General features: G+C 51.7%; 2 protein-coding genes across 14 annotated transcripts in view; one reads left to right on the forward strand and one right to left on the reverse strand.

Annotated features, from left to right (window-relative positions):
- The window catches only part of PCSK7 (proprotein convertase subtilisin/kexin type 7), a 36,573-nt gene that overhangs the window by 1,992 nt on the left and 8,733 nt on the right, over positions 1 to 25,848 (reverse strand). For 2 of the 13 annotated variants that reach the window (XR_008537890.2, XR_010147313.1), the window contains exons 9-19: positions 25,618 to 25,718; positions 21,959 to 22,126; positions 21,425 to 21,532; positions 20,834 to 20,936; positions 11,273 to 11,429; positions 10,350 to 10,444; positions 9,450 to 9,543; positions 9,064 to 9,181; positions 2,252 to 4,323; positions 717 to 834; positions 184 to 305 (exon numbers count right to left, since the gene is read on the reverse strand). Coding sequence is in view for 3 of the 13 variants with exons in the window: in XM_024347527.3 (XP_024203295.1) it covers positions 8,380 to 8,739; positions 9,064 to 9,181; positions 9,450 to 9,543; positions 10,350 to 10,444; positions 11,273 to 11,429; positions 20,834 to 20,936; positions 21,425 to 21,532; positions 21,959 to 22,126; positions 25,618 to 25,718 (1,304 nt within the window). In the remaining 10 variants the exon portion in view is untranslated. Of the gene's footprint in view, positions 1 to 183; positions 306 to 716; positions 4,324 to 7,466; positions 8,740 to 9,063; positions 9,182 to 9,449; positions 9,544 to 10,030; positions 10,114 to 10,349; positions 10,445 to 11,272; positions 11,430 to 20,833; positions 20,937 to 21,424; positions 21,533 to 21,958; positions 22,127 to 25,617; positions 25,719 to 25,848 lie in introns of those variants that run through there. The other 11 variants (XM_024347527.3, XM_024347530.3, XR_010147317.1 and 8 more) reach the window with 10 other exon arrangements.
- On the forward strand, positions 1,740 to 7,187 carry TAGLN (transgelin). Its single transcript, XM_003313318.6, has 5 exons — positions 1,740 to 1,829; positions 5,406 to 5,597; positions 5,703 to 5,880; positions 6,178 to 6,280; positions 6,611 to 7,187. Exons 2-5 carry the CDS (start codon positions 5,418 to 5,420, stop codon positions 6,753 to 6,755), a joined length of 606 nt encoding a protein of 201 aa, XP_003313366.1. The 5' UTR covers positions 1,740 to 1,829; positions 5,406 to 5,417; the 3' UTR covers positions 6,756 to 7,187.

A 25,848-nucleotide genomic window follows, 5' to 3' on the forward strand; every position in this document is an offset into this window, starting at 1 on the left:
TTCAGTAAACATTTACCGGGGCACTGTGCTGGACAGAGGCCGGTTCCTGGAAAAGCCTTTCCCACGCCATCCCACTGCAGACATCCCTCCTTACCTCCCCAGGAACAGCAGTCTCTGCCCACCTGGCCCCGCCCACCAGACTGAGGCTCACTTCACCTCTGACCTGAGTGCCCCCCAGCTCACCAGGCCACAGGCCCACGCAGTGCTCCCTGATGGGGCGTTTATAATCCACTCAGCGTGCAGGCCGAGGCAGGAAGGTGATGAAAGCTGGCCAGGCTCCAAGAGGAGGGAGTTTTGATATGTCCCTGAAAGATTCATTTAGACTTCAGTCGGCTAAGGAGGACATGATTTGGGGGCCAAGGAATCTGTTGAATTCAGAACACAACCAGAGGTCTGCAGGGTCAGGGATGGAGGAGTGGGCTTTCCCCTCGCCAGGGCCCACTCCTCTTCCTGCTTTTCCTGCAGGCGCCACTGGGAGGTGCTATGGCTGTGCCTCCCCTGGGCTCTGGAGCATGTCCGGTTGCAGTGGGCAGAACTGCGGAGGCGGGCCCCTCCTCTGCCAGGCCTGGCAGCCCCTTCCTAGGGCCTTGTTTGGCTAGGGGTGGTGCCGGGTGTGGCAGTGTGTGTGTAGTGGAGAGTGTTAGGTCTTCCCTACCAGGTGCCCTTGCAGGGGAGTGCCACAGCAGGCAGTCCAGGGATCCCACTGTTAGTCTCACCTTTTTTAACCTCTTCTCTCTCCCCAACATCCCTGAAGCCAGGTACGAGCAAGATGAGAGTGGGTTATCTCTGGAGTGACAGAGGCTGGTCTGTTTTCCAGGCTGGTAGGGACTGTTCCTAAAGGGAGGAAGGGATGATACCAGCCTCCTGAGCCTCCTTCTCCTGCGTTAGTGTCTCAGGCCCTGCCAGGCCTTAGAGACCCTCTTATTGACACTGCCCACTGGATGGGGACCGGAGTTGGACTCAGCTTCTGCCGAACCCTCAAATCCCAGCCCCAACTAAAGCATATAACTCAAGACCTACCTGCACTGAAAGCTCTTCTCAACCTGAGCAGGGTGGTCCAATTGAAAGGGTGGGTCTGACCACCTCTCCTGCACCCATGGGGGTTGGCAGAGGTGTGCAGGATCTGCCACTTACCATTCACCGTGTGGCCTTGAGGAAGACGCACTTGGGGCCTCAGTTTCCTATCTATAAAATGGGGATGTAATTACACCCTCACACTGTAGCTGTGAGTATTCCATGAGAGCACTGCAAAGGGCCTGGTGTGGAGTAGGTCCTCAGGAAAGGTTGGATCCCATGTCCCATCAGAGCTAAAAGCCCCAGGAGGAGAGGGTGGCTGGTTTGTCCCCGCAAACCCCTGGGATTCCCAGCTCCCCAGCCCCTTGCCCCTCTCTCCAGCCAGACTCTATTGAACTCCCCCTCTTCTCAAACTCGGGGCCAGAGAACAGTGAAGTAGGAGCAGCCGTAAGTCCGGGCAGGGTCCTGTCCATAAAAGGCTTTTCCCGGGCCGGCTCCCCGCCGGCAGCGTGCCCCGCCCCGGCCCGCTCCATCTCCAAAGCATGCAGAGAATGTCTCGGCAGCCCCGGTAGACTGCTCCAACTTGGTGTCTTTCCCCAAATATGGAGCCTGTGTGGAGTCACTGGGGGAGCCGGGGGTGGGGAGCGGAGCCGGCTTCCTCTAGCAGGGAGGGGGCCGAGGAGCGAGCCAGCGGGGGAGGCTGACATCACCACGGCGGCAGCCCTTTAAACCCCTCACCCAGCCAGCGCCCCATCCTGTCTGTCCGAACCCAGACACAAGTCTTCACTCCTTCCTGCGAGCCCTGAGGAAGCCTTGTGAGTGCATTGGCTGGGGCTTGGAGGGAAGTTGGGCTGGAGCTGGACAGGAGCAGTGGGTGCATTTCAGGCAGGCTCTCCTGAGGTCCCAGGCGCCAGCTCCAGCTCCCTGGCTAGGGAAACCCACCCTCTCAGTCAGCATGGGGGCCCAAGCTCCAGGCAGGGTGGGCTGGATCACTAGCGTCCTGGATCTCTCTCAGACTGGGCAGCCCCGGGGCTCATTGAAATGCCCCGGATGACTTGGCTAGTGCAGAGGAATTGATGGTGGAAACCACCGGGGTGAGAGGGAGGCTCCCCATCTCAGCCAGCCGCATCCACAAGGTGTGTGTAAGGGTGCAGGCGCCGGCCGGTTAGGCCAAGGCTCTACTGTCTGTTGCCCCTCCAGGAGAACCTCCAAGGAGGTGAGGAGTGTGTGAACGCACCTGTGTTGGAGCACGGTGTCCCACTCTGGCGGGTCCCCAGGGCCTGAGCAGCAGCGATAGCCCTGTGACAATGTGAAGGGCCGCAGAACTCTTGTATTCCACAGTCTGGGGCAAAGAGTGGAGACGGAAGGCCTGTCCTTCTGACAAGCAGCCCCTTCCACTGTCTGACAGTGGGAGGTCACCCCCACTGTAGCAGAGGGGTGGGGGGCGGGTACTGCCAAGGAGGAGCTTTGGAGTGATAGGCGGGGCAGGCCTGGGACCCTTGGTCTTTCCCAAAGGGTGGTTCCCTTTCGAAGTTGCTATTCCAAAGGTAGCAGTGAGGATGGCACACATTTATGTAGCCGGGCCACTCCTGTTTGTCCGTGGAGTGGAGAGGAGCCACCCTCCTGCCCTCTCAGAGGTCCAGGTGTGCTCACTCCTATTTGGGAAGAGAGAAGGGGCACAGCAGCCCTGCAGGGGCCCCTGGCTCTGCTCGTGTTTCTGGGCTTCTGCTGGTAGGGGGTGCCACCTTCCCATTTGCCCCTGGACTTACTTTCTCCACTGCCCACTTTCACCCACTGGGCAGCTCAGGGGAGGGGTCCTCACAGGAGCCACAGGGCAGGAGGGTCCACGCCTGTCCATGCTGTCCTGGGAGTGTCTTGAGATGCCCCTGGGGGGGGGCGCCCTGTAATCATCCTCCTCTCCCCCTCCCCACTGGCTCGAAGGCAGGACTGGGGAGGCTTCATCGGAGGACTCTAAAGGATTTCTGGGCATTCTCCACTTTTCGACCCTGACCCAGGAGGTGGAAGGGGAAGGATGGTGGTGCTGGGTGGGAGTGGGGATGGTGTGTGCTTCATCCCCCTCTGACCGAAATCCTAATCTTGTCTCTAGATCTGGGGGCTGCAGCGTTGTGTACCTGTCACCCTTAGCCTTGCTGCTTTGACCTGTATTGTCTGTTCTGACCCTCCTGAGACTGGAAGCTGGGGGTAGGGGACACACTCTCCTTCCATCCTGTTCCTCAGGAGCCCAGCAGGGGTGCAGAAGGGGAAGGCAGGCATGAGGGCAGGTGGAGTGGGGGTAGAAGCAGGGCCAGGGACAGAAGGTGGATGCCTGTCTGGGATGGTGGTGCAAAGGCTGAGACAGAGGCTGGGGTGGATGGAGGCCAGGATGCAGGGCTACCAAAATCACCTGGTCCCAGCTGACTTGGGGGTTTGGACCACAGTTCTTTGTGCAGGAGTCCTTGGGTGGTTGGGGAGCGGGGGTGGGACACACAGGGTGAAGGGAGGGATTGGCTGTTTGTAGCTGAACAGCAGAACAGAGCACTCTGCCTTTGGGGTCTCTGGCATCACTGGCAGGGAGAGGGGTGGCTGGGCCAGGAGCCCACCTCATCCCCAGTGCTCAGAGAACTGGGTCCTCAGAGGTGGTCCCGCCCCCACTTTACACATAAGGAAACAGACGCAAGGAGGAGAGGGATGCCCAATGACGGGCACTTCGATGAGTCCGTGTGAACTCTGTTCCGTGTGAGCTGCTGCGCACTCAGGGAATGATTGTGAGAAGGGTGTGGAGGCTGGAGCGGGCAGCAAAGAACTGACATTTTGAGGTCAGTTTTTCACTCCTTGGTCAAGGGCAGGCTCTCTCCCTGGTCATTACCAGGAGCCTGGCTCTGGGCAGCAAAGAACTGACATTTCGAGGAGCTCTGCTAAGGGCCAGGCAGTATGTGAGGGAGTTCACAGACACCGTCCCATTTTCACAGCCCTCTGAGGTTGGTAACATAACCCCCACTTCACAGATGAGGAACTCCAGCCCAGAAAGCCTGTCATCCCTGAGAAAGGAAGGGCAGGGCATCGGGCTGGGCAGCTGGCCTGGGACCAGTGGGGTGTGATAGTGTTCGCTCTGCTTCCCGCGGGTGGGGTGCCAGTGGGGAGGGGTCTCACCAGAGAGGGAGCCGGGGGAGCGCGCTCCTGCGTCCATCCTCAGACCAGTGTGTCCCTCCCAACCTCTGACCCCTCTGAGGCCAGGGGATGGGTTCGGCTTCCTTTGGTACCTCTTTTGGAAGTCTCTTCAGACAAACACTGGAGAGAAGGCACAGCACCCTAGGGTGACATCAGTGGACAGGTCAGTTTCCTGTTCCTGTTCCCAGCCACCCCTGTCTGTCTGCCCAGGGACCTACCTGCCTGGCCCACTCCTGCTGCCACCCCTCTCCATGAATGGGACTCCTGAGCAGTGCCAGGCCCAGGCCCTCAGGGTGGCAGTTGCTGGATGGGGCCAGGCTTCCCATTCCCTGGCAGGCAGACTCTTGGCTCTGGAAGATCCCTGGGGGACTCTGACTTCTTGGTTACTCAGGCTACTCCGTAAGGGTAGCCTTATGAGAGCGTAAGGGCATGAGGGGAAGTCGATGGGTAGACCAGGTGTCTCTTGATTCCTCTGGGGAAATGCAGCTTCTTTGCCAAGAACTCTTGGGCTTTGGTGGCTTCGTCGCCCTTGCCTGGGGTGGGCGAGTTTTAGTCTCTTCAGCTGCAGACCAGAAGCTGAGCTGACCTGAAAAGAGCTGGAGTTCTGGAGTTCGGGCTTCCAGGCCAGGGCCCGCTTCTGGGTGAGAGTGGGAGGTAATGGTTGCTTGAGGCAGAGGCAGTAAACCCTCACACCTGCAGCTGGACAAAGGCACCAGCTGGCTGTATTCTGTGGGGGCAATGTGGCTTCTGGAAGGTCTCTCCAGTGGCTCTGTAGCTGGTCTTGGCAAAGAATGTTCTAGACCAAGGGTTGTCAAACTACAGCTCATGGGCCAAATCCAGCCTGCTGTCTGCTTTTGTAAGTAAAGTTTTATTGGAACAAAGCCATGTTCATTTGTTACATATTGTCTATGGCTGCTTTCACACTGCAACAGCAGAGACCATGTGGCCTGAAAGCCTAAAATATGTTCTGTCTTATCCTTTACAAAAACAGTTTACTGACCCCTGCTCTAGACCTCCAAAGACCTGGTATCCTCTTTCCTGGTGTTCAAGTTCAGAGAGGTGTCTGGAGTAGGGGCTGAGCCTGGCCTGGATGGGCAGTGCTGTGACAAGTGTCTAGGATGGCTGGGTATCCTGCACAGAGCTAGAAGGCTGCCTGGCACGGGTGAAAGCAGAGCTGCTCCCTGACCCTCTGCCCCTCCCTCCTCCACCCTGGCCTGCTTTAGCTTTCCCCAGACATGGCCAACAAGGGTCCTTCTTATGGCATGAGCCGCGAAGTGCAGTCCAAAATCGAGAAGAAGTATGACGAGGAGCTGGAGGAGCGGCTGGTGGAGTGGATCATAGTGCAGTGTGGCCCTGATGTGGGCCGCCCAGACCGTGGGCGGTTGGGCTTCCAGGTCTGGCTGAAGAATGGCGTGGTGAGTGGCACCCTGGGCTGGGGGACTGGGGTGTGCCACCCTGTGAGTCCTGGGCCAATCCCTGAGCTGACTGCTAAGCTGCGTCCTATGCCCTATGCCTGGTAGATTCTGAGCAAGCTGGTGAACAGCCTGTACCCTGATGGCTCCAAGCCGGTGAAGGTGCCCGAGAACCCACCCTCCATGGTCTTCAAGCAGATGGAGCAGGTGGCTCAGTTCCTGAAGGCGGCTGAGGACTATGGGGTCATCAAGACTGACATGTTCCAGACTGTTGACCTCTTTGAAGGTAGAGAGGAAGAGGCTGGGGGAGGAGGTGGGCAGGAGGACAGGGTGCCAGGACAGGGAGAAGGAATGACCAGAATATGCCACAACTAGGGGTGTGCTCGCCCGCACACAGCAGGGATGGGATATGCCGAGAATAACACGCCACGCTCACAGGGCCCACTGAGAGGCCTCCCTTGAATTGGGGACAACTCTTGGCCCTGGTTTGGCCATTTTTTTGTGAGAGACGGGGGCAGGCCCTGGCTTGGAGTCTTGTTTATACGTTCTTGATGTTCGTCTCCTCTCTCCTGTCTTCTCACAGGCAAAGACATGGCAGCAGTGCAGAGGACCCTGATGGCTTTGGGCAGCTTGGCAGTGACCAAGAATGATGGGCACTACCGTGGAGATCCCAACTGGTTTATGAAGTATGTGGCCCCCAGGGAGCTTGGGTCTCCGCATGGGGTGGGAGGTGGCTTGTTCTAAGGAGCTTGCGGGAAGGATTAGGGGAAGCAGATAGCCAAGAAAGGATAAAGTGAGGGTCTGGGATGGGGAATAATGGGTCCTTAATACTCCTTGACCCCTCCCTTTCCACCCTCCTGCGCTCAGTCTCCCTAGCCTATGAGGCAAGCTAGATTAGGGAAAAAAAGTGAAAGGGGAAGGCAATGGGATTGGGCTAGGACGTAACAGAGGGATCAGAAAACGGGTGGAAAACACACAGTTCTACCAAGTCTTTATCCTGGTTTCTCCTCTTCTAGGAAAGCGCAGGAGCATAAGAGGGAATTCACAGAGAGCCAGCTGCAGGAGGGAAAGCATGTCATTGGCCTTCAGATGGGCAGCAACAGAGGGGCCTCCCAGGCCGGCATGACAGGCTACGGACGACCTCGGCAGATCATCAGTTAGAGGGGAGAGGGCTAGTCCTGAGCCCTGCCCTCCCCCAGCTCCTTGGCTGCAGCCATCCCGCTTAGCCTGCCTCACCCACACCCGTGTGGTACCTTCAGCCCTGGCCAAGCTTTGAGGCTCTGTCACTGAGCAATGGTAACTGCACATGGGCAGCTCCTCCCTGTGCCCCCAGCCTCAGCCCAACTTCTTACCCGAAAGCATCACTGCCTTGGCCCCTCCCTCCCGGCTGCCCCGTTCACCTCTACTGTCTCCTCCCTGGGCTAAGCAGGGGAGATCTCGGCTGGGGGTAGCCTGGATGTGGGCCAAGTCCACTGTCCTTGGCGGCAAAAGCCCATTGAAGAAGAACCAGCCCAGCCTGCCCCCTATCTTGTCCTGGAATATTTTTGGGGTTGGAACTCAAAAAAAAAAAAAAAAAAAATCCATCTTTTCTGAGGCCTGGCTGGTAGAGTTTGATTTGCCCTGGTCACTTTTGTTATGGTTTTAGATCTGCGCAGGGGACAGGCAGGCATCTCGGGCTTGTATGTGTTCCTGGCCGCCGTCCTCTGAAGGACCTTTCACGTGCCAAGATTCCAGGACAGTCAGATTCTTTCAGAGGAAACAGGCCATAGAACAGGAGAGTGAATCTTGGGGACCGAAGGGAAAAAGGAGCCACTCAGCAGCATGCAGTGGCTTTGGGGAGACAGAGGAAAGGAGAGATTGCGAGTGGCAGAATTGTTTGGAAGGTTTTTATTTTGGAAAAGCTGTGCAGAAAAAAATTCAAGAAAATGTTGCTGTGAAAAGAGAAAAACAAATCTTAAGCATTAAAAAAAATTCAACCAACTAGCTCAGAAGAGGGGAGAAGGCCAAGGTTGAGAGAAGAGTCACAGCCTGTCAGGCAGATAGCTGGCCTCCGGCGGGAAGGCCATTTCCCTGAGCACTTGCAGAGGAAGACAGGGTGGTGGCAGGACTGGAGTGGCAGTGGCTCCCAAGGCTCTCTCCTCCAACATGTGCGTCTGCCATCTGCTCTGCAGTCCTGCCGCAGGATTCCCTAGTGAAGCAGCTCAGGCCTGGGGGAGCCGTGTGTATCCCAGCTGTGCCGGCAGCATCATACCAATCGTGGGGGTGGTGAAGGAGCCAGGGTTGGTTTCTGATCAGGCATCTTGGGAATGGATAATGGAGGCAGCCGCTTTCAGGACAGGCATGTCCAGGGGCTCCTCCCAGCCTCTACCCCGAAGTCCTCTTCCCAAGTGACCCCAGTGATGTTTCCACTGAGATGCGCTCCTGGCTATGGCAGGCACCTTCTCAACTCATATGTGGGAAGGGGTCCCCCATGCTTGGGGGACCTAGGCAGCTGGCTTGGCCCAAGAGAGATGAGGATGGAGGCCAAACCAAAGGGGGGCGCCAATCCCCTGTCCAACACCTTCTCACCAAAAGCTCCCGTTTGGCTGGAGGCAGACCCTGTGGCTCTGACCAGACTTCTCTGGCACCAATCCTCTGCCATTTGTATCTTAAGAAGGCCCTCACCCTCTTTGAGTGGAGTCAGAGGATGCCTCAGATTCCAGATGTAAGCATCAGAACTGCTTTCTGTCAAGAGCTCCCTAATTTTGGGAAAGAAGAGCCTGTCCCACACTGTCAGGCCCTGAGGTCAGCAGATCTGCTCCTCCTTCCTGTGCAGTAGGTCTAGGTGCTGATGAGGGCAGTCCAAGGCGCTCTTGTTCTGGGACAGGCTCCAGTCCCCTTGCTCCAGCAGGTCTGGGGCAAGGAGGTCAGAGGTGGTGGGAGGGCCCCTGCTCTCTGTTTCCACTTCGTCTGGATCCTTGCTGCTGCAAAGTGGCACTGATTCTAGCTCTGTCCCTTCCTCCTTGGCTTTCCGGCTCCGATGGGGCCAGTGGCAGGGTGCACTCCTACAAACTTGATTGGAAGCCACATTCCTCTGGCTCAAATATACTTCCAGCATGTAGTAAACGGTCCAGAAGACGGTGAAACAGCCTACCAGCACCAGGGTCTGGGGCCGAGGCAAGCACCTACGTGAGGCACTGTTTCCCGAAGCCTACAGCCTTTCTCAGCCCAGGACAATGAGCTCAGAAAGTCTTTTTCCTTCTAGGGACTGCCTTTTTCACCCAAACTGTTCCCTCTGCCCCCTCCCCCGACAAGGCCTGTCTTGTAAGAGTTAGGCTAGCAGGGTAGGAGCAATGCTATGAAACCACTGCTGGGACCCAGGTCTTCCCAGTCCTTCACCCCGCAGGTCACCCTGAGAAACACACTAAGAACTCCATCCCCCAGACAGGACAGTCCCATCTACCCGCAGCTTGAGTCTTGGCCCTAGTACCTTGAGGGTGTTGGGGGTGATGGTGTAACCATCTTCCTCAGGAATTTTCAGCCCCGGTGGGCAGGGCAGGGCGAAGTCATCGTGCAGGTATTTTCCACTCATGGCACTCTCTAACAGCCTGTGGAGAAGAAAAGAGGTGACGATGCCCCACTGACTATGGTTCCTATACCATCTGCCCTCACCCATCTTCCCACCTTACAGCTGAAGACAGGGAAGCCCCACAGCAAAAAGGGGAGGCCCAGACTGTGAGTTCCCAGCCCGGGGCTCCATCTACCGGCTTGACGCTGGAGCTGGGAAGCACAGCTGGGGTTCAGAGGGCGAAGGGGTCCCTAGGCAGCCCTTCCCCTGTGACTGGCCTTCCCTCTGGCACATGCGGCTTTACCCACCTTTGTCTGTCCCTGATGTCTACTGGACTCCACACAGAGCCATATAGGGTCAGCTGCCATTGCCGGAGGATGCCGACCTGGAATGACTCATCCCCTAGGGCAGCAAGGGGCAGCTCGTGAGCCACGCCCCTCTGTCAGCCATGCCAGACAGCAGAGGCCCTGCCCGCCCTGCCACCCAAAGGGGCTCAGGCCACATGGTCTGCTCCAGGAGCTGCCTGTGTCCCACTGACCCCAGGTTCTGCAGAAGGGCCTCACTGGGTGCCCTTAGGGATGGAAAGGGTTGAAAGGCTGTACTCCAAAGCAGAGTCTTGCTTTTCTCTCCCGTATTTTGGGGGTTCAGCTGGGATTAGAAAAAAATGTCTTTGTACCAAATTAAAGAAAGCTTTGAAAACCACTGGCCTAGAGAATACCTAACTGACTGGAGGATGGGAGGGTGGAGCTCAATTTCCAGTCTATAAGCTGATACTAAAGATATTCACAATTCATGGATATTGTGGCCTTCACTTATGGTGACCTTCCACAAGTCACCTCAAACCTCTGGGCCAGTTTAAAAAAAAATGGTGAAATGAGTCCTGCCCTTACCTGCCTACCGGGGCTGGCCGAAGGATGGTTATATGTAAAAGGACTTGAAATGTGGTTTCGACAAGGACTTTTTGTTGCTATCCTGAGGAAAAATGGATGGGTCACTCCTCCAAGGAATATGAGAGGTAGTATAAATGAACAATTTCAGATAGCAATGCCCATTTCACGGATGGGGCACACTCTTGGCATCAACCCTCTTGGTCCAATGGCAACCCTATATATTGCACACGGGACACTTTCTGTGGGGACTCTTGAGATGCAGAGGGACCAGATAACAAGCAGGAAAGGCAGGGCCTGGTGTGAGGACACGAAACTCACCAACATCCCTGATGACAAGCCTGTAGGTCCCTCGGGCTCTCTCCCCCCAGCATCGCACAGTGGAGAAGGTCCAGTCATTGAAGCCGTTGGGATCCCTGAGGAAAGAACACAGCAGAAACAGGTGGAAGGCGTGGGCCAGAGAGCTGACTTTCCCCCAGCAACACTTTCTTACTGTAGTAGCCGTGGAAACAACTTGGGAGGGTGCCACGAGGGCTTCTCAGGTGCCCCTTGCCCCTGGGGTCTCATGGAAGGAGGAACTTGTGTTAACGTGGTGTGGTGGAAAAAGCAAGCATGGAGCGCGCACAGGCTTGGAGTCCCACGGATCTAGGTTTAGTCTTATTCTCTTGGGCATTTACTAGCTCCATGACTTGTTTTCTTTTCTTTTTTTTTTTGGAGACAGATTCTCACTCTGTTATCCAAGCTGGAGTGCAGTGGCATGATCACAGCTCACTGCAGCCTTGACTTCCTGGGTTCAAGTGATCCTCCCACCTCAGTCTCCTGAGTAGCTGGGACTACCGGCATGTACCACCATGCTCGGCTAATCTTTAAATTTTTTGTAGAGACAGGGTCTCACTTTGTTGTCCAGGCTGGTCTTGAACTCCTGGCTTCAAGTGATTCTCCTGCCTTGACCTCCCAAAGTGCTGGGATTACAGGTGTGAGCCACTACACCCAGCCAGTTTCCTCATTTGTTAAAAGGAGGTTACAAAGTCTAATCTAGGGGGTTCTTAGAAGGATTAGAGAACGTGTATGTGAGGTGCAGGGCCTAGCGCTTGAAGAAGGCATGTGACAAAAGGCTTCCAGCTGCCAGGGATAGCCAGAGCCACAGTAGTTTAGGACAGTGCCAGGATCCACTTCTCCCATTTCTTTTCCCTGGAAAGGCCCTTGCTGAAAAGGTTGCTCAGGCCTCGGGCAGGTGTACATACGAGTCCATGCTGCGGGGGGCGCCGATGAGGGACATCATGCCGCTGGGGCAGAACAGCTTCAGCTCCAAGCTGCCGCGCCGTGGGTGAGTGATGGAGACTGTCACTGCCACATGCTCCAGGGTCTTCAGCCCTGACATCTCCAGGTCCATCCTGCTGACTGTAGAAAGTCAGGCTGGGCAGCTGGGAAACCAGCCCACAAACACGCCTTCACTTCACCCCCATGTACACAAAGACACACGCTCACTGAAGCCACATACAAACATGTACGGCAACCCTAACTGGGACCTCGCCTATACTAGTAAATGGAATGGAGCTGCTGCTCTCAAGTTTACAACGTAGCTTTGAGTGCAGTTGGGAAGACAACACATGCCCAAGACACAATATAAGAATCCAGCAGAGCAACTTCAATCATTCATTCATCCAAAACATTATTTACTGGGTACCTCCTCCATTTCAGGCACTGTACTAGATGCTGGGAATATAAAGATAAGATGGGCGTGGTCCCTGTCTCCTACCTGCAAGTGGAAAATGATATGGTATGGGAAATATACATAATTGATAAAGGAAGAGAAATAAGTCAGATGGGTTTAGGCACACAGCAGTGAGACACACTGAAGGAAATGAATACAGATCGGTAGACAGGGTTGGTAGGGGGCATTCTAGGCAGTGGAAAAGGCATGAACAAAGACGAAATGCACACATCTCACTGAAGACGATGCACAGTTAATTTTTAAAAAATGCTGGTGGATAAATTTCAAGCAAATTATGTGAGTGAAAAAAGCAATCTCAAAAGAAGCATATAGCCAGGTGTGGTGGTGTGCACCTGTGGTCCCACTACCAGGGAGGGTGAGGTGGGAGGATCGCTTGAGCCTGGGAGGTGGAGATTGCAGTGAGCCATGCTCATGCCACCACACTCCAGCCTGGGCAACAGAACAAGACCCTGTCTCAAAGAAAAAAAAAAAAAAGAAAAAGGATGCGTAGTACACAATTCCATTTAGGTGATGTTAATTGAAGTACCTGCAGTGATAGATAACAGATAAATGGGTGTCAGGGGCCAGGGACAGGGGAGGGGATGGGTGTGGCCAGAAAGGGGTAACACAAAGGAGTCTTGTGATAATGGAATTGTTCTGGATCTTGGTTGTGGTGGTAGTTATGCAAGGCTACATGTGATACAATTGCATACACATGCACATATACAAATATTGACAGCATGTGTATCTGGTGAACTCCAAATAAGCTCTATGGATTGTACCAATGTCAATTTCTTGGTTTTGATATTATACTTTAATTGTGTGAAACATTAAGACTGGAAGAAGGGTGCACGGGACTTCTCTTGTACATTTCTTTGAAACCTCCTGTAAATCTACAATTATTAAAACAAAAACAAAAACAAAAAACTACTGAAGAGGAAGACTCAACTGGGGACTATTAAGAAATTAGGCTGTAATGAGAACGATTCTTTTTTTTTTTTTTTTTTTGAGACAGAGTCTCTCTCTGTTGCCAGGCTGGAGTGCAGTGGCATGATCTTGGCTCACTGCAACCTCTGCCTTCTGGGTTCAAGTGATTCTCCTGCCTCAGCTTCCCAAGTAGCTAGGACTACAGGTGCACGCCACCATGGCCACCTAATTTTTGTATTTTTAGTAGAGATGGGGTTTCACCATGTTGGCCAGGATGGTCTCAATCTCTTGACCTTATGATCCACCCGCCTCAGCCTCCGAAAGTGCTGGGATTACAGGCGTGAGCCACTGCACCCGGCCGAATACAATTCTTTTTAAAGCACCCTTTCTTCCATTAATTTATTCCAGGCCAGGCATGGTGGCTCACTCCAGGCATGGTGGAGGATAACTTCAGCCTGGGAGACATCATCTTTACAAAAAAATAAAAAATTAGCTGGATATAGTGGTAAGTACCTGTGGTCCCAGCTACTCAGGAGGTTGAGGGTGGGAGGATGGCTTGAGCCCAGGAGGTTGAGGCTGCAGTGAACCATGACTGTGCCTCTGCACTCTAGCCTGGGCAATAGAGTGAGAGCCTGTCTCAAAAAAAAAAAATTATTCCAATATGCAAGGCAGAGTACAATACCTTGATTTTACAGACACAGTAGCTCAGAGAGGCACTGAAAGTAGGGGCTGGGTAACCTAGGGTGGGATGGGCTTTAAAGATTTTTGTTTTAAATAAGCAACTAAGAGCTATTATAGATGACTGAGCAAGGACAGGGGTGTTTGTTTGTTTGAGACGGAGTCTAGCTCTGTCACCCAGGCTGGAGTGCAGCCGCTAGATGCTTGGCTCACTGCCACCTCTACCTCCTGGGTTCAAGCAATTCTCCTGCCTCAGCCTCCCAAGTAGCTGGGATTACAGGCGCGTGCCACCACACCCAGCTAATTTTTGTAGTTTTAGTAGAGACGGGGTTTCACCGTGTTGGCCAGGCTGGTCTCGAACTCCTGACCTCAGGTGATCCACCTGCCTGCCTTGGCCTCCCAAAGTGCTGGGATTACAGGCACGAGCCACCACACCCAGCCTCATTTTCTATAATTCCATCTGTCACCTCTTCAAAGCCAATGTCCCATTTCTTTGAAAACAACCTCTCTCCTTCCACTTTCCCCACTCTCTTCTTGACCCCCTCATTTTCCCACAACCCCTCAAGCTCCTTTCTCCTAACTGGCTGAGATTCCATGGCTCATCCAACATGTGTGTTTACATTCTCAAGCTCCCTTCACTTTCTTGTCCTTTCACAGCAATACTTGGCAAAAGTCAAACAATGGCTCAGCCTGATTATCCATCTTCTTGGCTGGACCTTTTTGCTAGCACCTTTCCTACTACAAATGAAAAACAAAAACAAATAAACCCTTTCTCAATTCTTCACTTCCTGCCACCTACCAGCGTTAAGAGCATGGGCTCTGGAGCCACTAAGCTTGGGTTCTAATCCCAGCTCTGCCACTTACTAGCTGTGAGAACTGTTTCCTCATCTGTAAAATGGGGCCAGTAACAGTACCTGCTTCATAGGTTTGAGACGAGGATTAAACAGTTAATATACCTAAAGCGTTCAGAATGGTACCTAGCTAATGTTAAGGCTACATATGTATCAGATATTATTTCTTTTCCTTTATTGTCAAAATTCTTGAGAAAGCTGTTTAGATTCACGATGGCTACTTCTTACCTTCCCAATTGTCCTTGACATTTTTTTCTATTAAAATAGTATGCATGAATTTAAATGTAAGTTGGTGCTAGAGTGCTTATAATGAAAAAAATAATTCCCTACCACCTTTGAGATCTACTCCCCAGAAGCAAACTTTTTTTAATTGTTTTTAATTGTTTTCTTCTGGGATCTACTTTCGTGTTTCTAAACAGTAAGCGTTATGGATATTTCATGGCTTATCAATTTGAGACATTATGCATTGACTTTCATTTATGGCATATGAGAATCTAACAAATCATGCCCACACCTTTTCCCCAGTTGTCGTCCCCTCCACATTTACAAAATAATTACATCACAGTTTTTTTTTCTTTTTTTTTTTTTGAGACGAAGTCTTGCTCTGTTGCCCAGGCTGGAGTGCAGTGGCACGATCTCGGCTCACTGCCACCTCCGCCTCCTGGGTTCCAGCGATTCTCTTGCCTCAGCCTCCCACCTCCCAAGTAGCTGGGATTACAGGCATGTGCCACCATACCCAGCTAATTTTTGTATTTTTAGTAGAGATGGGGTTTCACCATGTTGGTCAGGCTGGTCTTGAACTTCTGACCTTGTGATCCACCCGCCTTGGCCTCCCAACGTGCTGGGATTACAGGCATGAGCCACCGTGCCCGGCCTTTTCTTTCTTTTTTTTTTTTTTTTGAGACAGAGTCTTTCTTTGTCGCCAGACTGGAGTGCAGTGGCATGATCTCACCTCACTGCAACCTCCGCCTCCCAGGCTCAAGCCATCTTCCCAACTCAGCCTCCCTAGTAGCTGGGAACTGTAAGTGTGCACCACCATGCCCAGCTAATTTCTGTATTTTTTTGTAGAGACAAGGTTTTGCCACGTTGGTGAGGCTGGTCTCGAACTCATGAGCTCAAGCAATCTGCCTGCTCCAGCCTCCCAAAGTGCTGGGATTAGAGGCATGAGCCACTGTGCCTGGCCACCAGTTTCTTTGAGAAACCTTCCCTTTCTTCCTTAGTGGCAGGAGACATCTCTCTGCTGTGCTCTCAAAGCACCTGTGTTGTCCCTGTTGCAGTGCCTATAACACTGCACTATGCCTGTAAACCTCACTGTCTTCCCTACCAGGTTGTGAGCTCGTTGAAGGCAGGAATAGTGTCTTATCCCCGAGTCTCTAGAACTAATACAGTGCCTGGGATGAAGTAGGCCTCGAATATTTGTAGAATGAATAAGTCGATTGAGAGATATTTCACAGAAAACAACAAAAAGATTAAATTGCAAGGGAAAGGGCTGGGGAAGACCTGGGAAGAGGCGAGGGATATTAGAGGGATGAAAAACTCGTGAGTTTCAAGTTTGGGGGCCTAGGAAATGGTGATGGCACTGACATAAATGGGAAAATCTTAGAAAGCAAGCCAGCTTTTGAGAGGTGATAGTGAAATCTAAAATTTTGTACATGTTAAGTGTACTGTATTGGTGGAATATCAACAGCACACAGTGATTTAGGAACAGAAAGATGATGGAAAATATTTATGGCATAGTTAGAGGACAGCATTGATGTGGCAGAGAAGGGGCTTACAGGAGAGAAATGACATGTTATGGAACAGAATAGAATCCCAAAAGGAAAAGAATCCCAAAAGGAGTGCTTGTCTGCGTTCGCAGTGTATGCAGTGGCATGCTACATCCATTTACTTCTTGGTGTGGATGCGGACTTGGGTGGCAGTGCAAATGAGTACACTAGAACTCTCTCTACCAGAACTAAATGAGTTAATGCATTAAATGAGCTAACGCTGCGAACAGTGATTGGCACATAAAAAGCATCTTATTATTTGGCCTTTGGTAAATTGGAATGTTTTTCAACAGTCACTTTCTGTCCCAGAAGATGCCAGGGTTCTATTTGCCCATAATCTTTTTCTTTTCTTTTCTTTTCTTTTCTTTTTTTTTTTGAGACGGAGTCTTGCTCGGTCACCAGGCTGCAGTGCAGTGGCATGATCTCTGCTCACTGCAACCTCCACCTCCCAGGTTCAAGCAATTCTCCTGCCTCAGCCTCCCGAGTAGCTGGGACTACAGGAGCCCGCCACCACGCCCAGCTGATTTTTTTCTATTTTTAGTAGAGACGGGGTTTCACCATGTTGGCCAGGATGGTCTCGATCTCCTGACCTCGTGATCTGCCCACTTCGGCCTCCCAAAGTGCTGTGATTACAGGCGTGAGCCACCGTGCCTGGACTATTTGCCCATAATCTTATGGAAGCTATGCTCTAGTTTCTATCCTTTCCACTGGTGAAGGATCAGAATAAGAGATTCAGGTCGAGGACTCATTTGTGGAGAGGTGGTAGCTAAGGTCACATACATAGCTGTACTGTCAAGGAGGATGATGTGGAGTGAGGAAAAAGTCAGGAAACAAGCCTTAGAAGACACTCACAGTTCAGGAGTATGAAACAAGCACCTCAGGCAGAGAAGGCAGAGGAGGGCTATGGAGCCAAGAAGGCCACAGAAGCTACAGGAGGAGAGACGGTGCAACAAAGACCTCATTAATAGGGTCAGAGTGACAAGAACGTTAAAAAGGATGAACTCTGAACCAGCCCTGAACCGGTCAGGAAAGGGGCACTATGAGTAAGAAAGCAAGTCTTCTGTGGCAGAGGGAGCATGTGACAAAGGGGAGAAATTGCTTCAGTTCATTCATTTGAAAAGTTTCCTGGTTGGAGGTAGCAGGGACTTGCATTTGAAGGCAGAAAGGAAGAATCAGCAGAGAGGGAAATGTTGGTTAAAGAGGGAAGACCTGGAGAGGAGAAGGAACAGGACTCACTGCGTAGGCAGAGGCTTAGCCAGTATCCTCAAGACTGCAAACAACAACAAAAGGAGAGGTGCAAGTGGGTGTTCAGGCACCTTCCAATCACAGACTCTCTGAGTGTGAATAACACACTCCTCCAGAGCCCCACTCTCCCTCCTACCCTCAGGTAGAGATTTCAGACCAGCGTCAGATCTAAAAACCCCAAGAGGCCCCAATCCCCTCTCCCTCATAACCTCCTGTCAGCAGGGAGAGAGAAAAATCAGTCTTGCTCTTTAGCAGCACTTCTCAATATGGTAGCCCTTAGCCACACATGGCTATCTAAATTAAAATGAAGTATAATAAAATTAAAATGTAGCTCCTTAGTCATACTAGCCTTATTATTATTATTTGAGATGGAGTCTTGCTCTGTCATCCAGGCTGGAGTGCAATGGTGCAATCTTGGCTCACTGCAACCTCTGCCTCCCAGGTTCAAGCAATTTCCCTGCCTCAACCTCTTGAATAGCTGGGACTACAGGCACGTGCCACCATGCCTGGCTAATTTGTGTGTGTGTGTGTATATATATATATATATATATACTTTTTTTTTTTTTTTTTGAGATGGAGTCTCGCTCTGTTGTCCAGGCTGGAGTGCAGTGGCACGATCTTGGCTCACTGCAAGCTCCGCCTCCCTGGTTCACGCCATTCTCCTGCCTCAGCCTCCTGAGTAGCTGGGACTACAGGCACCCACCACCACGCCTGGCTAATTTTTTTGTATTTTTAGTAGAGATGGGGTTTCACCGTGTTAGCCAGGATGGTCTCGATCTCCTGACCTTGTGATCCACCCGCCTCAGCCTCCCAAAGTGCTGGGATTACAGGCGTGAGCCACCGTGCCCAGCCAATTTTTGTATCATATATTTTTTTTTTTTTAGTAGAGTCGAGGTTTCACCATGTTGGCCAGGCTGGTCTTGAACTCCTGACCTCAAGTGATCCGCCCCTGCCCTTGGCCTCCCAAAGTGCTGGGATTATAGGCTGGGTATGAGCTACCACGCCTAGCCTATTATTATTTTTGAGACAAGGTCTCGCTCTGTCACCCAGGATGGAGAGTGCAGTAGTGCAACCATGGCTTACTGCAGCCTTGGCATCCTGGGCTCAAGCAATCCTCCTGTCTCAGCCTCCCAGGAGGCATGCACCACCACACCTGGCTAATTTTATTTTTTGTAGAAATAGGGTCTCACTATGTTGTTCAGGCTGGTCTTGAACTCATGAGCGTAAACAATGCTCCTGCCTCAGCTTCCCAAAGGGATTACAGGTGTGAGCCACCATGCCCGGCCAACTGGTCATGTTTTAAATGTTCAATAGACTCATATGACTAGTGACCACTGAACTGAGCAGCATGGACATAGAACAGTTCCATCATTGCAGAAAATTCTTTGGGACAATGCTACTCTAGAGTCTTAGAGGTATTTAGCCTCCTCTTCTATCTCAGGGATGTTCAGCTCCCTCTGCTTTATAAAAACCTCACTTTCCAGCCCCCAGACACTGAATCAACCAGGTCCTGGTGGAAAACAACCATAACTTGGCTGTAGAAGGGGTTTCTTGACTTCCTGGGACTGAGCTGCTCAACTCTCATTTTTTTTTTTTTTTTTTTTTTTTTGAGATGGAGTTTCCCTCTTCTTGCCCAGGCTGGAGTGCAATGGTGCGATCTCAGCTCACTGCAACCTCTGCCTCCCGGGTTCTCCTGCCTCAGCCTCCCAGGTAGCTGGGACTACAGGCATGAGCCACCACACCTGGCTAATTTTGTATTTTTAGTGGAGATGGGGTATCACCATGTTGGTCAGGCTGGTCTCAAACTCCTGACCTCAGGTTATCTGCCTGCCTTCGCCTCCCAAAGTTCCCAAAGTGCTGGGATTACAGGCATGAGCCAGGGCACCGGGCTAAACTCTCATTTTAACTGGACTTATTTCTTTCAACCTCCAAGCAAGCCCGCAAACTTATTTGTTCTGTTTTTGTCTGCTCAGAGGAAAATGTGGTCATGTTGGAGGAGAAGGCAACTTCACTGGCTCTGAAAAGCCAATGAAAATAGTACTTTGCAAAAAGTTGTGAATAACTCCGCATGTGAAAATTACTCAAGGCAAAAAAACAAAAACAAAAATGAAACAAAACAAAAAATCCCCCAAGGAGCTGGGGGTAGGGAAAACTCTGGTAAAACTTTTGCTTGCTGCCCTTCCAACAGGTAAAGGGCTCCATTAGCCAAACTCCCTAAATCTTTCCCTCCCTTCTCTTAATCCTGCTTTCTCCACTAGGCCACCTCCCACTCTTCTCCACCCAGGCAATCTGTCCTTCTTTCTCTTACTTTTTAGTGACAAGGAAGCAGTTGCCAGATGCCTCAATGCCTAGGGTAGACATTCCGTGGCAAGGTCCCCTGGTCAGCGGGAAGCAGAGGATGACGAAGCTGGGAAGACCATATTACTCTTTTAAGTCACTGCCCTCATTTGACAGATGCAACAGGAAATAGCCCTGGATGGAAGGTAAAGTTGAAGGCACACTGTCTCTAAGACACGCAAGTGCAAAGCCAGGGGGTTCCAAATGAACTGCATTCCTGGAAATGTTTCTGAACTTCTCTGACTTGGCTGATGCTTTATGCCCTTTCCAAGATAACATTCCTTTTACGGGAAATGCAGTGACTGGCCCAGGGGTTTCATTCCACATTGAGGGAAACTGGGCAAGTGCTGGACGTGGTTAGGAGGAGAAAACTCAATTATTCTCAGTGAAACCTTCACCTGAGGGAAGCCACCCCTCATCCTCCCTTCTGAGTAACCTTCTCTGGCCATTCCTTCTCCTGCCATGGCTCTTGATTGATCACTTTCTAGGAGGACAGAAAAAGTGAAGACAGTTTTGGTTTGGGCACTAAGCATAGCATACTTCCTTTGCAAAAAGTAGTGAATGACTCCAGGAAAAAGAATCCCCCAAGGAGCTGGGGGTAGGGAAAACGCTGGTAAATGTGCAGACAGGGCATCCTCTGCACAAGCATCCTGATCCAGCTGCACTCTCCTCTAGGGAGGGCGTCCGCCTCTTCGCTCAACATAAAACCAGGTCGCTGGCTTAGAGGATACAACCCCTTCAAACAATCCTGGTTCATGCTGGCCACCATGGAGGCGGAGGCAGAGGATGGGTCACTAAAGCCTAGGAGACTTCTACAGACCCTCTGTCCATCCCCAGCAGACCACATCTGACTCTATTAGGTAAGCCAGAGAATCAAAGGAAGAAATGCCTAACTCCTTTACTTCATCCAGACACCCGAGGACTGACCAGAGTTCTCTGGCAAGATCTTAGCATGGAAGTCACAGGAGCTTCTCTGAGCTCTCGCCCCGGTCTCGCCTCACCTCCCCAAGCCCCAGTCCCATGCCTCCCACCCGCCCTCCTCCTCAGTTGCTCTGCTGCTCCTTTTCACTACTAGGAACCCAGGAGAAAGGTCTTGTTTAAGCAGCCGGGGCAGCCAACTCAGAAGCAGTAACATGTCCTAAAATGGTCAAAGAAAACTCCACAGGTTTGGCTGGAGCTCAGCTCCGAAAGGGGGTAGAATCTGGCAGGGAGGACGAGTTTTACTTCCTTGTCACCCAGCCCCAAACCTCAGGCCTAAGATTAACCCCCTTTGTGCTGATTACTTACCATTCCACAGGACCTCCAGGGAATGGGGGGACTGCGGAATCGCCTTGTTTTCTTTTAACACGGGACTGACGTAGGATGCTAAGTAAGGGACAGATGTCCAGATCTATGAAAGGAAAGGAGGGGATGGCAAATCAACAAACAAGAATGATCACACCCACATTCTCACAAACACACACGCCCTTGTCAATACGATCTTGAAGGTTTAGCTGTCTTTATTTTTCCACTCCTCATCATCTTCTTTCAGCCCTCAGCTCCTGCTTGCTCGCTGGAATGCTCCATACAGCCCCCAGCTAAGGAACCAGAGGAAACAGCTGTGTCCAGGGTGGAGGAGGGGAACCACAGCATCCTGAGTCCCACACATATTCAGGTCCCATTTACTCTATTAGTAGTTTGGAAACTTCAGTGATAGCATTGAGCCTGCTTTCTCATTTGTAAAATGGATATCAGCTGGGATGAAGGTTGAAGTTGTTAAATCAATGAACTGAATGAACATTTACTAGGCACCTATGATATCCCAGGCAGTTTTGAGCATTCAGCCCCGACCCTTGGTCACTCCACACAGGGCACCCTGCCCTGCCAACACCTGTTCACCTTGGCTGCATTCACGAGCCTCCAGGCGTTGAGGAGGCCGAAACCGTGCTGGTGGCTATGGCTGAAGCCTGCCTCGTTGGTGACCCACTCTGCACGGCGATCCTCATACTGAAAGGACAGAGGTCCTGGTTAGTCTCTTGCATTGCCAGTGTAGTCTCAACAATCTGACTCTGGTTTCCCTGCTTGCCCTGCTGGCTGATCCAGTCCACGCTCTCCCACTATGGCTACTGGGAATGGATTCCCCAAGGCAAGCTGCGACAAAAGGTCAAAGCCCATGATGTCACCACCCCACTGGCTTGCTTCTAGAGAAGGGGCCAGGAGGCACAGCCAGAGCTCCCCTTTGCAGATAAAATGAGTTTAGGCCTGTGGTCTTTGTGGGGTCCCCACACCTGTTCTTTACATATGCAACTCTGAAAGGGACTCTGAAAGAGACTTAGTATCTAACATTTGGGACATTGAGAATCTAAGGCCACCTGATACCCGAACTCTGGAGCAGGCTGGGCCAGGCCACTTGTCTACCTGCTGGTATCTCACCCGGGTGGCTGTGAAGACAATGATGTGCTGGACGTCACGCCATGTGAGGCAGGGCCGCACCTGCAGCATTAAGGCTATCATGCCAGCTGCCAGAGGCGCTGCAGCTGAGGTCCCTGTGTGGCCCTCAGTGCAGCCAGTGCCCTTCTGAAGGTCCCAGTCAGTGGTCACCTGGAAGTGAAACAGGAAAAGGAAGTAGGTTAGAGACTGAGTTCAAGCTGGGGACAGTGGTGTTCAAGCTGGGGACAGTGGTGTGCACCTATAGTCCCAGCTACTTGGGAGGCCCAGGCAGGAGGATTGCTTGAGCACAGGAGTTATAACTGTGCCACTGCACTCCAGCCTAGGTGACTGAGTGAGAACCCATCTTTAAAAAATAAAAAAAGAATATTTTTTAAAAAAGAAGCTAGAGACTGAGTTCAAAGTTGTTATGGGGGGAAGGTACAGGGCTGGTCCTCAGAACAGGTCTCACAGGTGGACCCTTCCTTTGTTAGAGCTGAATCTTTGACCAGAGAAGGACCCAATAGCAGGGCAGGGCAAAGGAAACCCTAACCCTCCTGGCCTCCTAACAGAATGTCTGGAGAACAGAGACAAAGATAATAAAAGTTACTTTTGAGGGTGTGGTTGTTGGCAAAAGGAGGTAGAGATAGGAAAGGGCTCCCATCCAGTGCAGATAAGGGTTTCCCAACTCTTTCCTTTTTTCTTATTTTTCCTTGTTGCCTAGGCTGGAGTGCAGTGGTAAGATCATAGCTCACTGCAGCCTCGAACTCCTGGGTTCCAGAGATCCTCCTGCTTCAGCTTCCCATGTAGCTGGGACTACAGGCATGTACCACTGCACCACACTAATATTCTTATTTTTTGTAGAGACAGCATCTCACTATGTTGCCCAGGCTGGTCTTGAACTCTTGGCCTCAAGCAATCTTCCTGCCTTGGCCTCCCAAAGTGTCGGGATTAATAGGCATGAGCCACCATGGGTGGCCTCCCGATTTTTGCTCCTAATATTCTTGCTCCCATTCTTAAATTCTCTATCCCAACTCCCAACTCCAAACCCTTCAACCCCCACAACCAAGCTAGACAGAGGAAGTGGCCAGGGGAGCCACTGGGCCCAGCTGGAGCTGGGACAACACTGACGGCACTATTCAAGGAAATCCAATTTGGCAGCTCCGCGACAGGGGCTGGAATGATGTCGGCGTGAACACAGGGAGTGTGTTCCAGCAAGAGAGGACTGTGTCCTTGCCCACCCCCGAGCCCTGCATGGACTCAGTGTCTATATGGCCCACCTGCCCAGCTCTACAGCTCTCAACAGGACAAGCTGCCTCACTGCTCTGGGCCAGATGCCATGAAACCCCTTCTCTCCGTGTGGTTCTGAGGTGGGGAGCGAGAATGGGGCAAGGGGAGGCAGTGACTGCCTGGCATCAAGCTCTTTTGGGGCTGTCATCACCCCTGGAGACTCAGAGGGTTTAGCTGAGGCGGGCCCTGCCTAAATCTGCTCCACTCTATGGCACTTGGATCGCTGGCCCATGGTGTCAGTGCTAACACCAGAGAATTTCTTTCTTTCAAACTTCTCTTCTGGGTCAGATACCAGGGTGGCGACTTCTGCCAAGAGCTGCCCTTTCTCCACTGTACTCACTGCTTCCCTCCCAGCTGTTAGAGCAGCTGCCAAGAGATGTAATTTTCACCCAGCCATGGCGCACTCCCAGAAAAAAAAGGGAAAAGCACTCTCCAAGTGGTTGTCTCAATGAGAGTGGGAGCCTGGTTTATGCAAGGGAGCGGGTTGATTTTTTTTCCTGTTAAGGAAACAGCCTTGCAGTGATAGTCTGAAGTGTGGCTGTGAAGCCCACGAACTTGTCTATGGCGGCAGGAGCCACAGGCAGGCATTGAAAAGTCCAGAGAAGCTTTGCTTCCCCAGGGAGCCAAATGGTGGGAAGCATATGCCCCCAGCCTCTGCCCTCAGAAAGACAGCTCCATCCAGCTGCCCTGGTCATTGACTAGAAACTGGCAACAAGAAGTTTCCATGGCAAGGACATTCCAAAGATGGGAACTCTGCTAAACACACTCTCTCTTCATTTCTGGGCAAATTACAGTTCAGATGGAAGAGGGTGGTGAGGGTGAGAAGCTGAGGTGAGTTAAGATGAGAAAGGCCAGGTACAGCAGAGCAAGAGTGACAATTATGTTGTAGAACCTTCTTAGGTCCCTGGCCTGGGCAGGGCGAGCTGGGTTCCCTAGAGTTCTGCTAGAGGGTGGAGTTTGGTATGTTCCTGTTCTTCCTCCTAACCCAGCCTGGCCTGCAGTGGGTGCCCTCTGTGCACACAGCCCAGCCTCTCTTCCCTCTCTACTTTAGTCCACTCCCTTTTCTCTTCTCCCTGGGGCTAGGGGGAGGGGGTAGTAGGGGTCAACTGGCACAGAGCCTTGGAACATTGTGTTGACCAGAAGTCATTTATTGGCATAACAAAATTTTAGTTTTGGAAAATAAATTTGACCCAGCAGGAAGACAAAGCAGCCTAATTCCCAATGGCCCCAGAGAGATCTCCCGACTTAGCCACTGGAGAAATTTGACACCACCTGGCTCCAGCCCAGCTCCTGCCTAGAGCCTCCTATGCCCACATTATATGGTTGCGGGCAACAGGGACAGGCAGAGAGCTCTAGGAAGATGGTCTAGAGGCCTGCCTTAAACCTGCTGGGATGGCGCTAAGCCCAGCTGGGTGCAGGCGATCGTCTTCAAATTCTTTAAATGGGTTCCACAGGTTAGAGAAGCTCCACGACCCTACTCCAATCTCATTTGCTATGGCTCCAATTATAGCTCCAGAGAAAGAGCTCTCTCTGGTGTTGACATGAGACATTCCCCAACTCCTCTTCCCACCCATCCTTATGGTTTTTATGAAACCACCACCAGACTAGCTTTCCTCCTGAAGATGCACATGACCAGAACTCACAGTATTTACCTAAGAGCTGAAGGGCAATGGAATTAGGAGTTTTTTTTAAGTCCACAGAAATTAGCAAAAGCCCAAATTTTACCAAAGGAAGACATTGCAAAGAAGTTATTTGTGCATTTCCTTGAGTGTGAAAAAGTTGTTTAATCCATGTGACACTTAAGTTTCTTTTTTTTTTTTTTGAGAAGGAGTTTTGTTCTGTCACACAGGCTGGAGTAGAGTGGTGCAATCTTGGCTCACTGTAACCTCCGCCTCCTTGTTTCAAGCGATTCTCCTGCCTCAGCCTCCCAAGTAGCTGGGATTACAGGTGCCCGCCACCACACCAGGCTAATTTTTGTATTTTAAGTAGAGACAGGGTTTCACCATGTTGGCCAGGCTGGTCTTGAACTCCTGACCTCAAGTGATCCACCCGCCTTGGCCTCCCAAAGTGCTGGGATTACAGGAGTGAGCCACCATGTTTGGCCCCATGTGACACTTAGTTTCTAAAACAATATGTATATTCGTCCTAAATCCAAATTTCTAAGATAAAAGCATTCCCAAGATGTATTCAGAGTCCCCGGGTCTACTCCTCCAAGGGTGGCATGCCTTAAGACACCCAGCTCTGTGGGGGAAGAGGAGCCTGAGTGTTGGGGCAGGGAAGCAGGGAAGCAGGGAACAGTGAGAAGCGATGTGATGTCTGAGACGTGAAGTCTTGTGGGAAAGGGGCAGGCCGTGGAGGGCCCGGGAGGCACTCACAATGCTCCGAAGCATCTTGTCCCCACCACTGAAGGTGACTGCCAGCATGGAGGCACATTCTTCTGCATAGAAAGGCATGCGTCCCTCCTCATCCACAGCTCCTAGGGACAGAGGAGGGAAATTAGAGCTGAGATGAAGAGGGGGTCCTGTGGCAGGGGCTTGCTAATGTCAGTTATCTTGGAGTTATCATCCTGGGGGGCTGTCCTGAGTTTGAAACATGATCTGAGCGGC

This window comes from Pan troglodytes, chromosome 9, assembly GCF_028858775.2.
Source record: "Pan troglodytes isolate AG18354 chromosome 9, NHGRI_mPanTro3-v2.0_pri, whole genome shotgun sequence".
In the NCBI taxonomy this organism is placed as follows: Eukaryota; Metazoa; Chordata; class Mammalia; order Primates; family Hominidae; genus Pan; species Pan troglodytes.